This window comes from Scardinius erythrophthalmus (genome assembly GCF_964197995.2).
Source record: "Scardinius erythrophthalmus genome assembly, chromosome: 17".
NCBI lineage: Eukaryota > Metazoa > Chordata > Actinopteri > Cypriniformes > Leuciscidae > Scardinius > Scardinius erythrophthalmus.
Window position 1 is genome coordinate 25,281,701 of NC_138237.1, and position 23,352 is coordinate 25,305,052.

Below are 23,352 nucleotides of genomic sequence, written 5' to 3' on the forward strand. Positions count from 1 at the left end.
ATAATTTGTTTACATTTTACTTCTTGTACCTTATATCACAAATAGTTGGAAGCCAAACACCACCATCAGCGTTTTGCCTGTTTATTGCCGCCAACCACTTGTTTCTCCGTTTTGTTTCTTTTGGGATACGGTATTAAGATATTCCTTTTGTATGATCACGTATCTGATCGCATCCAACTGCACAGCATCGCTCGGGCATGATAGGAATATTTCGCGACGAGCTGTAGTATCACTGTAGTTTATATACTGTCTATGAGTATCACCGGCTGTTTAGCATTTTCTATTCCGTCAAGATGGCTGCTTCAAATGGCGTGACGTCACGCGGGATGTCCCTATATCAGGCAGGGAAACGTCTCGGTTACTTATGTAACCCTCGTTCCCTGAGTACAGGGAACGGAGACGTGTCATCGGGGGAGTTCCCCTGACGAATTGGGATCACGCTAGGGAGACCAACTGCTTTCGAGTGAATTAAAACGAGCCAATGAAAAATGGCATGCGAGATTTGCATTCCACAGCCCGCCTACCAGCGCGGGTATAAAAGGCAGAAGCAACGTATACACAATGCTTTTCGCTGAGGAGCCGAACAGTGTCCAGTCCTCCGCGAAGGTACAGCAACATGGCGAAGGGACGACACGTCTCCGTTCCCTGTACTAAGGGAACGAGGGTTACATACGTAACCGAGACTTTCCTTTAATCCTGGGAACTCCAACGTGTCGTCAGGTGGATATTGGATAACACTGGGAAAGCGTGCCCGACTCCAAAGAAAATAATAAGGAGGGGGGGACGCTGCGGAAGCTGAGGCCGCCTAGAGGAAGGCCCACAAATACACACATGTACTAACCACGTAGGGTAGTGAAACATATGGCAGTCCTTGAAGGTAGTCCCAATCCGGAGGAGTGAGGAGCGTACTCAACAGGGACGACAGAATGAGTCTGTCAAGGGGAAGACACGGCTGAACTGCACGTGGCAATCATGGGTCGCTGCAGGGACCACTGGAAAAGGCACCCAGTCTACTCCTTACTGAAGGTAGCAGACCTGGTGCCGGCGGTCAGCAACACCTGGCACCGGAGGGGTTAGCCGTTTGCTGGGTAACCAACAGAGCAAAAAGACGCACGTATCTGCTCACGGAATGGCGTTGCAAGCCGACACACCTATTCCCTCTAATTACTGGCTGTAGCGAATACTCGGGAGGAAACAGGTTCCACACGTAGGCAGGCTTGGGAGGGTTACTTTAAAAATGTATTCCGTTACAGTTACAAATTACTTCCTAAAAAACTTTTGAATTACTTCAAGGTCACGTATATAAATAAAGTCAAGCAAGAAGAAATAATATACAAAAATAAATAAAAAAAACTTTTATTTATTAAAAATTTGGTCCAGTGTACAATATTTGCAAAATATACACACAGGCCTGAATATATATATTTATGTAAAGGGCTATACAGACATCTAGTGGCTGATGAATGGTATTACAGATTATTTTGTTTTATTTTTAACAAATTTTTAACAAAAAAATAAAAACACAACATTTAGTTGTGTAAAACAGTTTATTTTAAAATAGGCCTACATGTTGACTAAAGCCGTGATCTTTCTTAATTTGCCTGACTGAACTTGGGGTGTTGGCAGTGGGAGTTCCACTACGTTACCTAGACAGCGAACATCACGTTACGTGAGAAAAGATTAAGAAAGGACATTTTGGGTACTAAAAAAGCTACTCTCCTAATTTCTACAAAAAAAAAAGAATTTCCATGAATTAAAAGCGATTTTACCCGCAGGCAGCATCGTTTCTACTAGCAGCAGTGATTCAATCTGCGTCTGAGGAGATTGTAGAAAGCTGTTATTTGCACATGCACCAGCGCGTGGCACACGTGAGTCATTACTGGCAACAGAACCAGGAACTACTGTATAATCAAGCAGCGCTTAATATAGTGTTATTATGCCAAAATACTTATTTATTTAGTTTCAAATGAAACCATTGTAATCCTGAAAGTATTCCCCCTTTTTTCAAAATGTAACTATAATCTGATTACAACGTTTTTTGACGTAACTGTAACGGATTACAGTTATTGGATTTTTGTATCCTGATTACATAACGCCGTTACATGTATTCCGTTACTCCCCAACCCTGCACGTAGGCTATAGAATCTAACGAACGTGTTCGGTGTCGCCCAGCCCGCAGCTCTACAGATGTCTGTCAGTAAGGCGCCTTGAGCCACAGCCCAGGAAGCGGCAACACCTCTAGTAGAGTGAGCGCGCAACCTGGGAGGACAAGGCTCACCCTGTGACTCATAAGCCCTGGTGATAGCATCCACTAGCCAGTGGGCTAACCTCTGCTTGGAGACAGCCTTCCCCTTCTGCTGGCCTCCGTAACAAACAAAGAGCTGATCTGAGGTCCTGAAGCTTTGCGTTCTGTCAATATAAACCCGCAGGACGCGGACAGGACAGAGAAAAGCTAGCGCTGGGTCTGCCTCCTCCTGGGGCAGCGCTTGCAGGTTCACTACCTGGTCCGCGAAGGGAGTGGTGGGAACCTTGGGCACATATCCGAGCCGGGGTCTCAATATAACATGAGAAAGGCCAGGCCCGAACTCTAGGCACGATTCGTCGACCGAAATGCCTGCAGATCCCCTACCCTCTTGAAGGAAGCCAATGCTAACAGGAGCGCTGTCTTAATGGACAGAAAATTAAGCTCTACTGTCGGCAAAGGCTCAAAAGGAGGACTTTGGAGTGCTCTAAGCACTAAAGTTAAGTCTCAAGAGGGTACAGGGTACAAATCACGAGGTGGATTTTGCCTCCTAGCACCCTTGAGGAATCTGATGACCAGGTTGTGCTTCCCACGGACTTACCTTCAACTACATCGTGATGTGCGGCTATTGTGGCAACATACACTTTGAGGGTGGAGGGAGACAGCCTTCGCTCCAACCCATCTTGCAGGAAGGAAGCACAACTCTGATCGGGCAAGTTTGTGGGTTCTCCCCGTGGGAAGAACACCAGTCGACGAACAGGTTCCACTTCAGAGCGTAGAGGCGCCTCGTAGAGGGGCAGGCCATCTAGAACCTCCGCGTCCCGTCGAGGGACCAGACATGGAGTTTCCAGAGGTCTGGACGCGGGTGCCATAGAGTGCCCCATCTCTGAGAAAGGAGGTCCTTCCTCAGAGGAATCGGCCAAGGAGGGGATGTCGCGAGGATCATGAGTTCTGGGAACCAAGTCCGGGTTGGCCAATACGGGGCCACCAAAAGGACCTGCTCCTCGTCCTCCCTGACCTTGCACAGAGTCTGTGCAAGAAGGCTCACTGGGGGAAACGCATATTTGCGTAAATCTCGGGGCCAGCTGTGCGCCAGGGCACCCGTGCCGAGAGTTCCTTCGGTCAGGGAGTAATACCACTGGCAATGGGTTGTGTCCGGAGAGGCAAACAGGTCTACCTGTGCAGCTCCGAAAATTCGCCAATTCAGCTGGACCACCTGGGGATGGAGTGGCCATTCTCCTGGCAGGGGAGGCAGCCGTGAAAGCTCGTCGGCCACACGATTAAGCTCGCCTGGAACATGAACGGCACGAAGTGACCTCAGATACTTCTGACTCCATAGGAGGAGGTGGGAGGCGAGTCGCGACATACGACGGGAGCGTAGACCACCTTGTCGGTTGATGTACGCAATGGTCGCAGTGCTGTCCGTATGGACCAGTACGTGCTTGTGTTTGAGAAGCCCCTTGAGGCGACACAAGGCTAAGCGTACTGCTTGCAACTCTAGGCAGTTGATGTGCCAATGCAGCTGGGGCCCCGTCCACAGACCCGAGACTGCATGCCCTTTGTACGTGGCCCCCCAACCCATGGCAGAGGCATCTGTGAAAACCACAGCATGACTGGAAACCTGGACTAAGGGCACTCCAGCCCGAAGAAACGCAGGATCCGCCCACGGGAAGAAGGTTTGGTGACAGTGCAGGGTCACTTTAACCCGGAACGTGCCACTCTGCCACGCCCACATTGGGACTCGATCATGAAGCCAGCGCTGAAGCGGTTTCATATGTAACAAGCCGAGCGCCGTTACTGCGGCTGCCATATGCCCCAGGAGCCTCTGAAATTGTTTCAGTGGGACCGCTGTCCTGCCTCGAAATGACCTGAGGCAGGTGAGCACTGACTGGACGCGTTCCTCCGTGAGGCGCGCAGTCTGGGTGACCGAGTCCAGTTCCATACCGAGATAAGAGATCCTCTGCACGGGGCAGAGTTTGCTCTTGTCCCAGTTGACCTGAAGCCCCAACCGGCTGAGATGCCGAAGCCCCATGTCCCTGTGATCGCACAACACATCTCGCGAGTGAGCTAGAAAGAGCCAGTCGTCGAGATAGTTGAGAATGCAAACGCCTTGTTCTCTCATGGGAATGGCCGCCTCCGCGACTTTCGTGAAGACGCGGGGCGACAGGGCCAGTCCGAAGGGTAGGACCTTGTACTGATACGCTCGACCCTCGAACGCAAACCGTAGAAATGGTCTGTGTCGAGGAAGAGTCGAGACGTGAAAGTACGCGTCCTTAAGGTCGATCGCTGCAAACCAATCCTGGGGACGGATGCATTCGAAAATGCGCTTCTGCGTGAGCATTTTGAACGGGAGTTTGTGCAGGGCCCGAATCTAAACTCGCAGGTCCAGGATTGGCCGTAACCCACCGCCTTTGTTGGGTACAATGAAGTAGGGACTGTAAAACCCGGACCTCATCTCGGCAGGACCGGCTCGACCGCGTCCTTCGCCAGCAGGACGCAGATCTCTTTCTGCAAGACAGGGGCATCCACTGACCGCACACAGGTGAAGTGGATGCCTCTGAACTTGTGGGGGGGGTGGCGTGCAAACTGAATTGCATAGCCGAACCGGATGGCGTGGATAAGCCATCGGGACAGACCCGGAAGCGCTAGCCAGGCTTCTAGAGACCGTCCCAACGAGCCAACCCGATCCACCGGTGTACCCGCGGAGGGGCAGCGAGGTGGAAGACAGGGACCCGGCTCTGGTGGAGTTGTAGCGACCGAGAGTGGGGACTGGGCGTTTTAACTTGACACCAACCTGCTTCCACCGGGGGACAGACAGCAGAGAAGGCCCGTGGGCATTCTGCTGCGGGCTGCCCAGTGGCGAAGGGAGGGGGAGAGACAAGGAACGAGGCCCTGACTCCTCGTGTCCTGGTCTCTGCGCCTTCGGGCCCAGCTGCAGACCGGAGCAACGCAGCCGAGGCTGCGTCACTGCTATCCGCAAGACTGGATGGGATGACTGGATGACCAGCAGCGGAACAGAAACAAAATTCTCCGCCGGGCCCTCCCCCGGGGGAAGGAGTGGTGATGACACGCACTCCAGAAGAGCAGATCATCACATACGCTGGGTCGCTCCTCTCAGGGTCATTTCCCTTCCTTTTGCTGGGGGGAAACGAACTCCGAGCGGGCTGGTTTGAGGCGCTTTTGGACCACCAGTGTGGACATCGTCTGACCGAGGGCCAGTGTTGTGACTAATCACGGTCAGTCACTAAGCGCAGCTCCACCCCGAGTCAGAACTACCCACGTGCACTGAATGTGCAGGGATAGTGAGAGAGGAAAAACTTCTGCAGATTTAGGCATGTTTGGCTTGCCATATTGGCACCAAAATACTTCCATACTGCCAAATTTTTTCACACCCATACAGGCACTTTAGAATAGCCCTGGAAAGTGTGGCTGTCAAGTCTGAATCTTCAGCTTGAGAACATACCATTATAGTAGGAACTCAGCATCATTTTCAGAGTATAACAGCCCTTTCTCCGATGTAGTGATCAACATCTGTCCTCCCCTGGAGCCCCGAATGAAATGCTTGGTCCCTCATGAGAAGGACCAGAATCCCATCCGAAAGCCTCGACAGCACACGGCACGCTGAGCAGCTCAAGTCCTTACGAGAAAGAGAAGACAAACAACGTGCCGACGTGGTCATGCACTCATGAAAGAACATGAACCACCCACGAACGCAGTCTCAACACGCTGATTAGGCATGTGAAACAGTGATCGTGGCCATCAACCAGGCATGCAAGACAGTGAACGTGGCCATCACCTCGATGACACATGGCACGCTGGGCGCTCAAGCCTTCAGGCAAGGCGAACAACGCGCCGACGTGGTCATGCTCTCAGACAACACAAACCACCCACAAACACAGTCTCAGCATGTTTGCGATGCGCTAGAGGAGTGAGTGGTTCGTGCTCACTGTAACCCTCAGATCACCAATGTTATTCGCCAAAGTAGCCCTAGTAGAAACTAGATCGGGAAATAAGCAAAGGGACTCACCTCATAGAGGCACGCGAGTCTTGATCTTGACCGCGCATCTTGAGCGCCGAATGACGCGCGCTGGGTTGCCGTTAGGGATGCACCGATACCGATACCGGTATCTGGTATCGGCCTCGATACCACATTTTCTAAAGTACTCGTACTCGTTAAAAGTCCCTCGATACTGGGGACCGATACCACGGTCTGAGAAATGTCTATGTTTGAGCGGCGTGTAAGGGGTTAATCACAGGCGCCGAGTGCCCGCCTCCAGGCACGCCCCCGCAGCTCAGAGCGGGGAGAAGGCGAGGCGAGACGAAACATGTCAGCCGTGTGGAACTATTTCAAAGTGAATGAAGACGACAAAACAAAGGCGGACTGCAAATTGTGCTCAGCGAAATTGTCCAGAGGAGGCTCAAAAGGTAGCGCATTTAACACAAGTAATTTAATCAAGCACCTAAAATCCCAACATGACAACGAGTACAAAGAGTTTACCCACGCTTCTAAATCAACACAACCCACGCTGCAGCAAACTCTTTCAAGACAAGAGAAAATGTCCAGAGACAATCCACGTGCTGTGAAAATAACACAGGCAATTATCGAGTACATTGCATTGAGTGACCAGCCACTCTCGGAGGTAGAAAATGTGGGATTCCTGCGTCTCCTCCATGTTCTGGAGCCCAGATATGATGTCCCAAGCCGCCGCTACATGACTGACACGGAGCTGCCTAAACTACACGACTCCGTGAAAAAACATATCCACAGCCTACTGCAAGCCTCCTCTACGTTTAGTTTCACCACGGATATTTGGACAAGCAGTGTTAGCCCCGTGTCGCTAATTAGCCTAACCTCCCAGTGGATTGACGAGAGTTTCATGCCGCAACGAGCCATATTACATGCGAAACAATTCCGCGGCTCGCACACCAGCCAGGCTATAGCGCATGTGTTTGAGGAAATGCTCCAGACATGGGGTATACCTAAAACATCAGTACATGTTGTGCTTCGAGATAATGCCAAAAACATGATTAAAGCCATGAATGACGCAGGGCTCCCAAGTCTGCCGTGTGTCGCGCACACGCTCCAACTGGCTGTTCACGAGGGCTTATTAGCACAGAGGAGCATAGCAGATGCTATAGCAGTGGGGCGGAAAATAATTGGGCATTTTAAACATTCCGCCTTAGCCTACTCCCGCCTCGAGGACATTCAGGGACAGCTCAACCAGCCAATAAAGAGACTGCAGCAGGACGTACAGACGCGCTGGAACAGCACGTATCACATGCTCCAGTCCCTCATTGAGCAAAAGCGAGTGCTGGGGGTGTATGTGTCCGAGCATGAACTCCCTGACTATCTCACCGCTCACCAATGGGCTCTTATGGAGAAGACTGTTGCCATCCTTGCCCCCTTTGAGGAACTAACTAAAAAAGTGAGCAGCTACGACGCACTAGCCTCTGATGTCATCCCAGCTGTGACTGTGCTAGTGAGACTTCTAAACAGAGAAACAGACGAGGACCACGGCGTCAAGACAATGAAAGCAACCTTACTGGCAGCTGTCAAGAAGCGCTTCAGTGACGTCGAGACCAACCCACTGTACTTCATCTCCACCATACTTGACCCAAGGTAAAGTCTGTGTGCTATAGGTATTCAATGATAAACTACAGTACTAAATGTAAGATTAATTTCCATCTGAAATATTATATTATATTTTTGTAACTAAAACAAATACAAATGTATGCAATATATATAATATGAAATATATTTCCCTTATTACTACCAGAAAGCCAAATGGCTGGCATTTGTGACAGTGGTTTAGGGGAAACTAAAATCTGTCCTATTTTTCCACATATTAATACATTCATGAATTTTGTTCAGGTATAAAGATCGCTTCTTCTCCAACAATGCTCCGGAGGCCAAGCTGCACCTGAAGCAGGAGCTGCAGATGATGTCCAGAGCTGAGGCAGAGGGGAGTCGGGCAGAAGCTGCAGAACCTCCTGCTAAACTGTTCCTCAAGGCCCAGGCCAGCACTAGCAGCAGTCTGGACACTGTATTTGAAGAAATCGCTAAGGAGCAGCCCCAGGCAGCACAGCCGCTGGCAGCAGGTGCTGCCATTGAGCTCGACACATACCTCGGAGAGGCCCCAAGCCCTCGTGAAGACAGTCCTCTGAAGTACTGGGGTGTCAACAAAATCAGGTTCCCCACTTTGGCTAAAATGGCCCATAAATACCTCTCAGCCCCATGTAGCAGTGTGGAAAGTGAAAGGCTTTTTAGCTCAGTTTCACACATTATAGATGAAAACAGAAACAGGCTGACTGCTGATAATGCAGAAAAGCTAATTTTCTTAAAAAAAAACCTGCCACTCACTTTTTCTAAATAGGCTCCATTAAGTGAGTCGTCTTAGACTTGATGTTAATACCTACCTCAGTTGCACTGACTGCCACAGTTCTATGTTGGTGGATGTTGTTAGTTTATTCAAATATTGTGCACTAAATAGCAAAGATGTTTATTAATGCCCCTTGTGTCGTCCAAAGCGGCAGAGTTTACAACAAACTGAAAAAAATACTTGAGTTGCACTGTCACTGTTTACATTTTTTTTTATAATTATTTATTCTGTAATATGTTGCATACAACATGCTTTTCATTTTAAATAAATGTTCTTAATTCCAAACTAGTCCCTTGTTTTTTTGTTAAATTATATGACTAAAGCTGTTACCTGTAAATTTAAATCATGTTTTTTTTATTAAGTACTCGGTATCGGCGAGTACTGAAATGCAAGTACTCGTACTCGTACTCGTTTTCCAAAAAAGTGGTATCGGTGCATCCCTAGTTGCCGTGACAACCCGCGCCTTCAACCGGCACTCGGCGGCACACGACACGCTGAGCAGCTCGAGCCTTTAAAAAGGGGAGACGAACAACGTGCCGACGTGGTCATGCACTCCTGAGAGAACATGAACCACCCACGAACGTAGTCTCACACACTGATTAGGCATGTGAAACAATGAATGTGGCCGTCAAATGAGGACAGGAAACGATCGCATCCAGAAACACACGAGTCAAACGTCATCCTGAAAAGGACGCGATCTTCACTCGTGTTGCTCTTTCAGGAAGAAAGTACTCTCTTTATTGTGCTGAAGCACACAGGGACCCAACGCGGCAACACAGCGGGGAAACTGCAAGCCCGCTGTGCACACTCAACCGTTTACCAGCTGTGAAAACAGCTTTTGAATTAACAGCGTGTAGACGCAGCCTGCAGACAGGAACCCGCACAGTCGCTGAAACACCATCTCACCAACACAGAGAGATCCCCTCCCGAAACAGCAGACTCGTAGAGCGTAAGAAAGATACAATCTTAAAGCTCATACACTCAGAGAGGACACAATCGGTCGGCTCCGAAGCTAAAAGCATTGTGTATGCGTTTCCTCCGCCTTTTATACCCGCGCGGAATGCACATCTCGCATGCCGATTTTCATTGGCTCGTTTTAAAGGGGACATATCATGCTAAATTAACTTTTTTAGCCCTTAAATTCATTTTGTTGTATATTTGAAGTGTTTAGAAGTACAGAAAAGTTGAAATTATTCTCTTTAGGTGCTTCGTTGATATCTTTATATTCTGTTATGGTCATATTTTTCAACCTGTTCCGATTTTTCTGTTCTCTATGACGTTTTTTGAACTAATACGTCACAGTATTTGCAGCGGAACTGCCAAATAAGGACATTGACTTCCGGCCCACCACTTCGAGCAATCCGCCATTTTTATTTCTCGCTGCAATTTTGTAGTCCAAGCTAAAGGAGGCAGAAGTTACGAGAGGGTAAGTTAAAATGTTCGGTTGTTGGATGTAGTAACCCTCACGCTTCATTACACCGTCTAATGTAGATGAACTGCCGCGCTTGTGACAGGGCCATAGACTGTAAAAAATAGGACAGGGCGCTGAAAGAACGAGCAGAGAGAGACCCCAGTCGCGCGCGCGCGCGCACTCTCTCTCTTCGGAGCCAGGCGAAAGTGTAAACAAAACTTCTCCGTCTCCAAACTAGACGCTCTCTTGCTCTCTCTCCCTCGCACATATTAATCAAAATAAATCGACACGGTGGTAAAAGGTCGAAATACCAAAGTTTCATGTGTAAACACACCATTGCGATACATCCATATGAAGACGTTGTTCTGCAGGTTCGTCGTCTTCATTTTCATCTCGCTCCGGCTCCGGCTCCGACTCGAACATGTAAGGCTGGCTGGACAAGTCTTCCGTTGTTGACATTTTGTTAATAACGTGTGAATAAAACGTTTCTGTGCCGCTAGATAATCGTATCTCTGCCATCAAACTACAAAAATGGACGAACGGGGTGGAGTTGAACCGAGTGTCACCTATGCATCCTGGAGAGGGGGCGGGGTATGAAGTGTCTCAATTGCATTTAAAGAGACCGCACCAAAACGAGTTGCTCTCAGACGCACATCAGAAAAGTGGTAGAAAAGGGGCCTGTGGAGCTATAATAATGAGGAATTCAGACCCAAGCATTGCAGTTCCGCTTTATATAGACTACAAATGTATGATTTATATGTAAAAAGGAACGATTTAAAAGCATGATATGTCTCCTTTAATTCACTCGAAGGCAATTGGTCTCCCTAGCGTGATCCCAATTCGTCAGGGGAACTCCCCCGACGACATGTTGGAGTTCCCAGGACGAAAGGGAACGTTTGTGTGCAGTTTGTTTTGTAACTTCACCGGAACAATTAGAGTCTCCACAACGGATTAAAGCGTGCGTCCGAGTGAAGACAGCGTGAGCCACAAGAGAACACAATATGTGCGCCACTGATTGCAGCGGCAACGAGCACTTTGATCACTTGATTTCAAAAACAACACATTTCAGCTCTAGATATGATGTTTTATAAACAAAGTTCGGGAGGAGCACGTTCAAATAATTAATCAATCAACTCATCAAACAATTACCATGTCTACCCTATCAGCATGAGAGGAAGCATGTGTATATATATTCACTCTGTCAACTCACCTAACTTCCTTGACAGTTTTCAGCATCCCTCCACCACCCCAACTCCTCACTCTTGGCTTGTTCTTTCACAGCCAGGAATACGGGGGGAGTACTCTGGGTTCGGGCCGAATACCGAGCCCGGAGCCCTCTCCTCGGACAGCACGCCAAATACGCATTTATTCTATCTGACTTATTTGTAAGTGTGAACTAGTGAACACATCTTATTTAACAAACAAACTAAATGAATGCTCTGCTAGTTAACTGGAGATGTTTTATTTATTTGTATTGGTACATTCGTGCCACAAGATAATGTTAATGTGCTCTGTGTGAGGCAGGATTCTCAAAAATGACTGCACTCAAAACGAAATACCGCAATCGTGCACAAATCGAGGATGATTTGAGGCTATGTTTATCAGACATTGCGCCAAGAATTGAGGATCTTTGCAAGGCAAAGCAGGCTCAGGTCTCACATTAACATTGCCTACCTGCAAGCTTCTGTAAAAAATGCAGATGCCTAATATTAGGCCTAGTAATAATAACAATAATAAAGCATAAATTCATATCAGCGGTCTGGTGCCAATTCCCAATTATAGCAATTAGCCTAGTAATGATAATAGGCCTACTGATAATAATAATAATAATAATAATAATAATAATAATAATAATAATAATAATAATAATAATAATAATAACAATAAAGCGTATAACCTCATATAATTATATAGCAATAGCCTATGATAGGCCTACTACTACTCATAATAATAATAATAATAATAATAATGCCTGCAAGCTCACATTAGAAGTCTGGAACTGCAATGAACCAGCTTTGGGGGGGCCCAGCTTGCAAAAGGTTGAGAACCCCTGAGTTAATGAATTAACATATATTAACTAATGACCAACACTGTCACAGGGTGGCATGTAGTAAAATCCAAAGGATGATGCATCATGCAGAATGAACAATATATTTAATACACAGCGAACAAGAATACTTTATATACAATGTAATATAAACACAAGACAATGAACTGAAGAAACTTCAATACACAGGAGGATGATGATTAACAGAAGAGAGAACAGGTGAGAACGAATTAGCATAGTAATAAACCATGACAACTAATAAATGACTAGAACTCAAGGTGACAAAAGGTGACAATGAAAACTAAGACTGAGGGTACATTTACAAGACAGTGATATTCTCAAAACAGAAATGTTTTTACTTTGCGTTTTTTTTGTGGACAGACAACAACGTTGTCAAACTAATCCTCGTTCAAACAAATCCGTGAAAACGATTAAAAACGTTGTATTACACTACCAGGCCAGTAGTTGGCGAGTAGTTGGTATGCGCATGACGTCATCGTTTTCACCAATTCAGGTTTTTGTAGTTTACATGGAGACGATATCGTTTTCAAAAACTTGAACTTTGAATCCCATTGTTAAAAATGTGCCTTTTCAGAACAAAACTCTTTCCAAAAGTTTTACGTTTTTAGTTGAAAATGGTGTTGTGTAAACAGCCTCTGAATGTGTTAATAAAATATGGAAATTAACATTAACTATGATTAATAAATGCATTAGAAGTATTTTTTTTTATTGTTAGCATGTTACCTGATGTAGTTTCCTAATGTTAACAACTGTTGTTGAAATCGATACTGTATGTCATTATTTACTGAACTGTCTTTCAATTAACTTTTAAGTCTTCAAAATGAAGCTGACATGCAAGGTTGAACCCTTAAGAAAACCTTTTAAAAAATTGTGGTGGCTGCAAATCAGTAAGTTCCTCTTTCAGTCTTTCCAATTCAAATCACAGTTCAACATCTTTTTAGCGTGAAGCCAGAAGAAGATTATCTGTATTAAGGTTGTCATGCCAACAGTGGCTCCATTGAAAATACAGGGAGTGACAGTCAGCAGCTGCACTGAAGTTCATTGGCCTTGCCTTCAGTGGTTTGAATGCTCACATGAACAAAAAACCTGAACTTAGAGCTGGATTATTTAAATTCAAACCAAATAGTTACAAAGAAACAGTGTTTGCAGTTTTTCTATCTATCTATCTATCTATCTATCTATCTATCTATCTATCTATCTATCTATCTATCTATCTATCTATCTATCTATCTATCTATCTATCTATCTATCTATCTATCTATCTATCTATCTATCTATCTATCTATCTATCTATCTATCTATCTACCTATCTACCTATCTATCTATCTATCTATCTATCTATCTATCTATCTATTTCACTTGTTCAAGCATTTGAATAAACAAAATTCAAGAGACAAGAAGATACTGATTGCAAGTGTTTTTTTTTATTATTATTATTTACTTTATTTTAGCCAACATACTATACACATTGAGAATAATCTTGCTGGTAGTAAATGTACATATAGGAATGTCAAAAACTTAATTTGAGGTTAATTTAAATATTGCTGAGGGACTGATAATTAAAATCATAAGTCATAATGTATCGAACACTCAAATAAAATGTTATACAAAAGATGATTGCCATTACAACATGCTTTTAAGATGCATACTCAATGTCATAACAACATAGCAGCTGTTAATACCCGAGGGATTTTTTGCTAACGTGTGAAAAGTTTGTCAGATTTATGAGTGTCAGTCCTTATGTGTCAAAACAAATTTAGATTGCATGACTAAGATTCAGAACATCTGAGTCTATCGATAAAATATCCTTAATGAAAAGCACAAATGGACCATAACATCATAACTATAGCTTGACTGTAAATTTTATACACATAATAAGGGTTTTCGCACCGGAGAAACCTTTCATAGTTCCTAGAACTATTGGCGGAAGTACCCAGATTTTGTCACGTTCGCACCGCAGGAACTAGGAACGATTTTAGTTCTAGGAACTTCTTTTGGAAGAACAAATTTAGCTCCTACTTTAGAGTGGTAACTTAGGGTCTAAAACTACCAGTGATGTTAATGTACACTGGCCGAACGCACGCGAAACACCAGCACACGCTATTTTTTTTAAAAAGCAGTGTAAACACACAGATTATAGCCTATGTATTTACTCCAAAAACTAACTCCACGAACATGGAAAACAGTGATAGATGGAACTCTTAACCTTTACGCTAAGGAGAAAATCCAACGCAGCTTTGAGGAGACCAAGCCAAACATGATATTGTATTTCTGCTCAGCTAGCAACACTGGACATCAACCACACGGTATACGCTAATACCGTTTCATATACTGTCTACTTTATTTGTATACCCGTTCTATCCAATGATGTATTAGACAGGACTGTTAGACAAATAGTAAACTAAAAAGACTGAGAGTGCGAGCACTGTTAGCTCAGGCTCAGTCGAGCAGAGAACCATTAGTTCTCTGGGAACCACCCTTTTGACTAGTTCCTAGAACTAAGTTTCTAGAACTAGCCGGTGCGAAAGCCCCTAATGTTTTGAGTTTGTATTGATGGTTTTTGCTCCAAATGCCCATGTAAGTGAAGATATGTAAAATATTTATTTCTTGTTAATAGATTTGGGCTAAAATTAGCTCATATAAAGTCACTGGTCTCTCATTTGTTTGTTTTTATGAATGTACGTGTATGTCTTTCTCATACCCTTTTCAAGTCACTTGGGTTCAGCACTTTCCCAATGAAAAGAAGTGCCCCTGATGGCTCATCCCTGACTAGAAAGAGGAAAGGCCGGTCCACGCGATACGCTAGAGCCAGCGATTGGCCTTTGGCAGTGGGGGTGGTGCTGGCATACTCTGCACCCTCTGGAGCCGTCTCCATGACAACCTTATGTTGGACGCCATTTAACTTGACTGGCTGACTGGTGATTTTGATAAGGTCTGTCTCTGCCAACCATTCAGACAGACCTGAAAAAAGGAAAATGATTAGTAACTATTTACAGTAACAATTTTATAAGAAAACAAACTGATTAGCTAGCAAAAACAGTGGAATGGTGGTTGTCTCTCACCCAGGTCAGAGAGGGAAGGCAGCAGGTCTGTCCTGTAGCTGAGTTTGATAACAGGAAGAGTAAGCAGCACCTGCACTGCGTGGAGGGTATTGGAGAGGTCCTGGACAAATTCAGCTGTAAGTGCTTCCTCTATTAGAGTCAGATTCTGAGTCACCTCATCAGGCAAGAAGAAATACATGCTCACTCCATCCTCCATAGGAACCTGGGCTATCTGTATGAGATGAGCACATAGCAAATAAATAAAAAAGTATAGATCCCACATACAGTACTACTCAAACTTGCTTCATTACTATGTTTAGGTCAACTGACCTTCGTTAGGCTTACAAAAAGGCAAAGGTATCAGCCAATTTAACTCATTAAGAGTATTTACTGCTGTTTATAATGAAAAAGGCAACACCTACTTACATAGCCAATATATAATTCAAAATGAGAAAAATTGTCTGCACATTTCTACAGTTGCATTGGTAACTGATAACGTTTGCATGGTGCTGCCTCCACACCACTGGGTGTCAGTGTAATTCCATGATGACCTTCTTTTTTTTTCATGATGACTTGACAAAAACGTGCACCTTCACAGTTGGCATGAAACAGAAGTTTTGATAGTCTTTTCTTCCCTATTGTGACACACTTACTTGCCCCCCCCAAAAAAGTCACTTTTTGGATTTAAAATAGGCAAACACTTAACAGGATCATTATTACTGGATATATTCATATATCTGGAATATGGCCATGATGTGTCTTGCTACATGCTTGTTTAAGAAAAGAAAAGCTACGTACTCCATCAATTAGGGTTAGAAGAACTGTTCCCACACATAACATGCTAGAAACATGATAATCACTCCAATAATGATCCAATCATAGACTCTTAAGCATTTGCCTATTTAAATCCAAACAGTGACTTTTTTGGGGGGGAGGGGCCTGGGATGTGTATATTTCTGATTGGGTTAGCTAGTTAGTTGACTTCTCGAACAAGAAAAAAATAGAGTATTGCTATTGCTGAGATCTCCTGTGAGTGACATGTTGTCCCACCCTTTTGCCAGCAAACAAGTCAAGAGAAGAGAGGTAGTTGCAAGAGGGAGGGAAAGTTACTAAAATAAAAGATTACAAGGGCATTCTGAAAAGTAATGTACAGGGATAATCGTCATAATATTTTAAATACTGCCGTATTCCATAAAAAATAGAAACTCCATTTCCAATTCTGACATTATGTGCTCTCATATATGTTGCATGACTTTAATCAATGGAACACAAAAGGAGTTATATAGCAGATGCAGGCGGGGGGGTGTTTTCGTTTTTTTTTTTTTTTCTTCTTTTTTTAAATCGCTGCTGCTGACGGGACTTGCTTCTGCCAATACATACATACAAGACACGCTGCTGCTGTACAAAACAGCATACATAAATTACCCCTCAATTGAGCAGGTGACAATGAATACTGAACAATACAAGCCAAGTGTATGTCATTGAAAATCCCCAGGTAACAAAGGAGATGACAAAGGAGATGACAAAGGTGATGATTCAGTCCTCCCCCCAGAAGATCTACCACCAAAAGTGGTTGTGCATTTCAGTTCTGTGTATTTGTTTTCAATCAATTTCATGTACTGTTCAGTTACCTTGGTTTCTCATTGTTTGATTCAGGTGTGTCTCGTTTTATGATTAGTTTGCTTAGGTATTTAAACTCTGTGTTTCTTTCAGTTGATTGTCAGTTTACGTTGGATTTTAACCGGTTGTTCTGATCCTGTTTATTAGAAAAGTATTTTGTTTCTAGTGATTTGTTTGAATAAAAGGACTGTTTACTGCTGCACCCAGATTCTTTCCTCACATTACTGGCAACCGCTTGTGACAACCATTCATATTAGTGCTATAAACACTCCATTCTGCAGATTAGATTATGGCATTATTAGCAATAATGAATATGCCATTAGATCAATGAATGAATGAACATGAGGGCATTACTAATGATTAGGGACAGATTTACCTCATATTGTAACATAGGCAAAATACATTTTTGGGCCCTCACTATGCCCCTGACCCCAGTAGCTTACATATTTGCTAACATTGCTATTTGAACTTGCTATACATGCTGCTGCTGTATTTCACTTTACAAGTTCACATGCCAGCAATGCTTTGACGGCTGCTTATTTGCTAAGAAATTCACTCTAAGCATTAAAACGGGACTGTTAAAATGATAGATGATTTTACACCTTGAGTATGGTTACTTCATAAGGAATTAATAAAGCAGACCACGCAATATGCATGGCGATATACCATAAGAAAGACCGTTCACTTATCTTAGATGATGAAATTCAGAGGATTTCTGAAAGCACGCTGCAACTGCTACAGAAAATGCTGACCAGTATTTGAAGGTAGAGCAGCAAGCCCATTGGCTACTGATACAGCAGGAACCAATCAGCTGTGCCCTATAGAGAATGATGTGATTGCAAGCAGATTGAGTTAAGGACCCATCAGCCTGCGCCATCTAGAGTTTCATGACAGAACTTTATAAATAGATATTATCAAAGTTACTATTATTTGTGCTCTGTGTTCCAAGTCTTCTGAAGTCATACAATAGCTTATTGTGAGGAACAGTCCAATTTTTAACTTGTTATCCACCAGAAATACTGCCTTCAACCCTAGCAGCAGTACAATCATTTTCATATTTCCACATGTTCAAATGTGGCATGTTCACAAAACAATTGTGTGATGTCTGTGTGCAGTTGTATGGAATGTATGGAAACCTTACTGTATTGGTACTGGTCTACATCTACCTTTCAATATGTATTATATATTACATATTCGTTATTATTATACATTACACATACATACATACACACTATATATATATAGAGAGAGAGAGAGATAGAAAGAGAGAGGGGGGGGGTAGAACTACTTAATATTTTTGCGGAAACCATGATATATTACCATTTAAAAGTTTAGGTTAAGATTTTTTGTAGAAAAAAAATACTTTTATTCAGTAAGGGCACAATAAATGATCATAGTAACAGTAAACACATTTATAATGTTACAAAAGATTTATATAAAAAAAAAACTACTCTATTCATCCAAGAAAAAAAATATATCATGTTTTTCACAAAAATATTAGGCAGCAAAAAATAAATAAATAAATTAACATTGGTAATAATAAAATCCAAAATTAATAATAGAGCACCAATAATAATTGATAACTGACAAATAGTACATGTATAATACAACAGGTACTGATACCGTGCAGCCAAGGTCAGGGTCAATACCCATCTTCACTGGGTAATTCTCCTGCTCCATCATGGGAATGAGAGTTGGCGCTTCTCCATCTCTTTGGAAGTTCTCCATCTTATTAGCTTTGCTGAACCTAGTTATCCATTTACCTGAAAAAAAAAAGAGTCAATAAAAAGGACTCATAACACTGCTGGGAGAAAGACATAAATCTCAAACACTTGAGGAAAATGAAGATTCATTTTCAATAACATTTTAAATGTCACAGCAATGTCACAATAAACCAATAGCTCTCAATTAAAAAAGTACATTTTTTTCAGGTTGGCCAAGTTAATATGCATTGCGCATTTTCATGCTCACATTCATTTTGCTATGAGTGGTCCATCTCCTTTCCCTATATACTGTCTCTGTTAAAGTACATACTCTATGAGACATATAAAATAGCAGGAGAAAGAATCAAGAGTCCATTTACCTTTGAAGGAGGCTGCTCCCACAGGCAGCAAAGCTGTTTTACGAGAAAGAGGGGAAGGAACAACTTGTTCCACTTTTCCACCAGTCTGCTGTTTAAACCAATCATTAACAGTCTTGAGGTCCCGCGCTCCACCGCCAAGAGTTTGAGGCCGGACCCCATATTGCTTCTCTACACTGTTGAGGTATTCCAGCCTGAGACGGAGATCTGAAACACACAGGGATGAAAGAACACATGTACAGCTCTTCTCTCTATCACTTGTACAACAGCACTTTAGGGTCACATTAAAAAAATAAGATTACAAGAGTAAAGTCGTATTTTTTTTAGAATAGAGTTAAAATTATGAGAATAAAGTCCCTAATAAATAAATTAAATACTTAACTTTGTTCTCGTAATTTTGACTTGAATCTAACACTGGTTTGACTTTTTATGATTTTTTCTTTATTCTCAAAATATTACAACTTTAATTTCATATTGCTAAGACTTACATGAATACAATTCTTGTATTTCTATGACTCAAAATATTACAACTTCAATCTCACAATGCTATGACTTAATTTGCAAAATATCATGACTTTAATCTTGTATCGCTACAATATTATTCCCATATTACTTTATTTGTGTAATTTTAACTTTGTTCTCAAAATATTATGACTTTATTCTCGTAATCTTCTTTTTTTTTTTTTTTTTACATGGCACTAAAATGCTGTCGTACTCTTGAACACACGGAAATACACCCATTTCAAACTGACAAACACCCACTTCTAGCCAAAAGGATCCGTTCTGCTGACTTGAAGCCCTTGGCAGATGCCCTGAGTGAGGAGAGAAGGTCTCTCAGTGTGTCATGGAGCTGACTGTCTTGCAGGGTGTGATAGCGGAGAGCCCTGTAAATCTGTTTCTCTGCCCGTTCAGATGCCCCTATGACAGATAATACCAAATTTAAGATTGCTGAACTCCGGCCTTAAAAATTGGGTGATTGGCCCTGCAGCAAGAAAAGCATAACTTTCCATAGTGGAGCAGAGCCTCACCCATTGAAAGCTGCGTGAATGCTGCAGAGATACTCATGGGGGACAGGAAGACGCTGGCCTTGGGGTCACGTGCTGCCAGCTGACGGAACAGGTTGTAGCCAAAATCAGAGGTTGCAGCAGCCAGCTTGGTGCGTGGTGTGGTAAAAAGGTCAACCACCTCTTCCTCACCTTCAGGCTCCGCTCTGTCTGTCTGTAGCAGGATTGGACAGTTACAGACAGTGGAATGACATAAGAAGAAAAAGCATCTGAGGACTCATGAAGTACTTACCAACTGAGCATGTGAGAGGGAGAGAAGACTCCATAAACCAAACAGCAGGACTACCTTCTTCATCCTGATAAATACAAAGATAGAAGCTGTGAATCAGTGATGGCAACTCCATGTTTTGTGACAGATGAAAAACCTGCAGATCGTGTTGCTTATCATCTGAAAAAAAAAAAAAAAAACTCTTGACACCAACCTCTTTATATATATTTTTATAGATAAACTGATTTGTGTTATCAAACAGAATGACCGAATAATAATAAATATCATCTACTTAATACTATATAGATCCATTCAACATAATATTTCTTTATTCCTAAAACTGTTTGGTCTAAATTCATTTTTTATGATCTATATGATTTATGATATATGATCCACAAACATTTACAAAAAAAAGGAAAATATAAGTTAACACCCCATCCTTTGCATAAAACTTTTAACTTTAGGAACAGGTTCAAGAATTGTTCCTGCTGCAGTTTCCAACAAGGCCTAAAACTTTCCCACGTTCCTTCAGCACATCTGGTTGCCATTAAACTTTCTTGCTGAGTTCGTGTCCATCAATGGAAAAAAAACACTAATATTTTCACATTCATCTAAATGGCTCCCTCACTGCATCTGCCACGCAAGTAAAAGAGCTGAGCGTTACTCCATATCCACTGGGCTGAGCTTCACATTCCACACCTACAATCTGAAAAAGACATATCTGTGAAACTTTGCATGCAGTAAAAAAGAAATAAATAATTATCATTAGGAGGGGGGGGGAAACTTTAGGAGGAAAGATATAGAAATTATAGGCTATAGCAGTTTTTACACTCTTTTTTACAGAAGATTCCTATCCCCAAAAGCAAACGAGATGTTTTGTTTATAATAAAATATGCTGAATTAACAAACAACCAGAAGAGTCCTATTAAAGAAGAGAACTCTGCCGCTACAAAAAAAATATATATAATAATAATAATAATAATCAGGGGCGGACTTTACCATTAGGCAAAGGTCGGCAATTGCCTTGGGCCCCGAGCTACCTAGGGGCCCCCAAAATGCCCTATTAACTTATGCTTAAGTTTTTTTTTTTTTTTTTCAAATTATATATTTCTAAAACTCCATTTGCGAAAAATGGCATCAATCATTAGTGTCGCAGACAGGAGGGGGCCCCCCCGCCTCACTACATTGGACTATTCCATTATCTCACTTTTACTGCACATCTGTGAAAGTGACAAGGCTGTGCCAAAAAAACTGACGGAGAAAAAGAAGTGATTAACAGACAGAGTGTACATAGTAGACAGAGTAAAAATGAAGCGAAGCTAGCTACCCAAGCGGTGCTGAAAAAAGGAGGAAGCGGGAGGAAAGCAAAAAGTCAGAAAAAGTGCGCGGCGCTAAAGATAAACAACACGCAGTAACAGGAGAACTGGGAAATAGAGCAATTGATCCCCAGAGCAAGACGAGTCTAAACGCGAAAATTTAAAGTTTCGAAGTTACCCAAGCGGCTCAAATAAAAGAAAAAAAGTGAAAAGATGCTGATAAGTATTTGGGAACGCTGCCAAAGATGACAAACTTTTTTACGGCTACTGTGGGGGATACAGATCAGGAACAACAACGTCCAACGCACAGAAAAATCGTGAAGCAAAGAAGATCGACAGACAAAACTGAGCAGTTTATGAATCATGATATTTAAAAAAATCTCAGCTCTCAGATTCTGTCAATTCTATTACGAAATTCAAATAATACCGTTTTGCCGTTTTAATGTGATGTGACAGATTCCTATAGCGGCACGTGAACTGATCTAATTCTAAAAACTACCTAATAGTAAATAAACATGAATTAACAATGTTGAAAGATACCGTATAACTTACCGAAATGTATATTCCTTATTCATAATATCGATCAATAAGTGTTTTTCAACCGCGGAAAGAGGTAAAACAGCTGGAGAACAATCGTCACATAACATTTACCTCAGGAAAGCCATTTAATTGGCTAGAAAAAAAGAGCTATAGAGAGTATTTGGCTAAATATGTGTACTATAGGCCTATTACTTATTTTAACCTTAAATTATACCAGCTGATAGTTTTTTGGGTTTTTTTTTTTATAAAAAGTAACGCCTGTCTTGTGAAACGTTACCTAATATTTATCCAAATGAGTCAATATTGAATCAAATCACAAGAATTGAATCGAAATGGTGAAATTTGCCAAGCAAAAAAAAAAAAAAAAAAAAAAACATAGCTTACCAGAAATTGTACCATGTAAACATTGTAACATGTTTCTGTTTAGGAGTAAAGAAGTGTAGCCTATGCAGGGTTTAAAGGGGACGTTTTTTCTCCTCTCTAATCTTCACCTACCCGTAGATTAGCTTTACCTCCCTATCCACCATTCAGTCGGTACATATTTTTTTCGTTCTCTTTTAAAGATTGGATGGGTAGGGGCCCATAGCCTACCTTCGCCTTGGGCCCCCGATTTGCTAAATCCGCCACTGATAATAATAATAACTTTTAGGAACAGGTTCAAGAATTGTTCCTGCAGCAGTTTCCAACAAGGCCTAAAACTTTCCCACGTTCCTTCAGCACATCTGGTTGCCATTAAACGTTCTTGCTGAGTTCTTGTTCATCAATAGAAAAAAGAAGAAAAAAAAAATCCAAACACTCATATTTTCACATTCATCTAAATGGCTCCCTCACTGCATCTGCCACGCAGTAAAAGAGCTGAGCCTTACTCCATATCCACTGAGCTTCACATTTCACACCTACAATCTGAAAAAGACATATTTGTGAAACTTTGCATGCAGTAAAAAATACTTAAGGAGGAAAGATATGGAAATTAAAGGCTATAGCAGTTTTTACACTCTTTCTTACAGAAGATTCCTATCCCCAAAAGCAGATTAAAAAAGAGATGTTTTGTAGTATAATACAATATGCTGAATTAACAACCAGAACAGTCCTATTAAAGAAGAGAACTCTGCCGCTACAAATAAATAAATAAATAAATAATAATAATAATAATAATATATTTTACAATTTATATGAAATAACTGTTTCTAAGATTACAACACGTACATATTGATTTTTAAAATGGTCTGACCTTTTTTCTACTTCACTGTTGTCTCGTGCAGATTCTCAGCTCACAGCTGTCTTCGCCAACTGTGCTCGAGCAGATCATCAGCAGTGTTTGTTTCAGTGAAGAATCCCGCCCTTTGCTGACGCTAGAATGTGGTCTGAAGCGAGTCTCAGTT

At 42.5% G+C, this 23,352-nt stretch overlaps 2 protein-coding genes across 2 annotated transcripts; one reads left to right on the top strand and one right to left on the bottom strand.

Moving 5' to 3' along the window:
- Positions 1–6,567: 6,567 nt before the first annotated feature.
- Positions 6,568–11,697, top strand: LOC308706101 (zinc finger BED domain-containing protein 4-like; the record flags this gene model as incomplete). Its single annotated transcript, XM_081391484.1, has 3 exons — positions 6,568–7,862; positions 8,115–8,494; positions 11,558–11,697. The coding sequence occupies 3 exons, from the start codon at positions 6,568–6,570 to the stop codon at positions 11,695–11,697; spliced, it is 1,815 nt and encodes a 604-aa protein (XP_081247610.1).
- Positions 11,698–13,505: 1,808 nt separating this feature from the next.
- On the bottom strand, positions 13,506–23,295 carry serpinf1 (serpin peptidase inhibitor, clade F (alpha-2 antiplasmin, pigment epithelium derived factor), member 1). Its single transcript, XM_081391372.1, has 8 exons — positions 23,202–23,295; positions 20,139–20,202; positions 19,871–20,060; positions 19,605–19,760; positions 18,846–19,049; positions 18,386–18,525; positions 15,164–15,374; positions 13,506–15,062 (listed from the first exon to the last, which is right to left on the bottom strand). The coding sequence occupies exons 2-8, from the start codon at positions 20,199–20,201 to the stop codon at positions 14,797–14,799; spliced, it is 1,230 nt and encodes a 409-aa protein (XP_081247498.1). The 5' UTR covers position 20,202; positions 23,202–23,295; the 3' UTR covers positions 13,506–14,796.
- Positions 23,296–23,352: the final 57 nt, after the last annotated feature.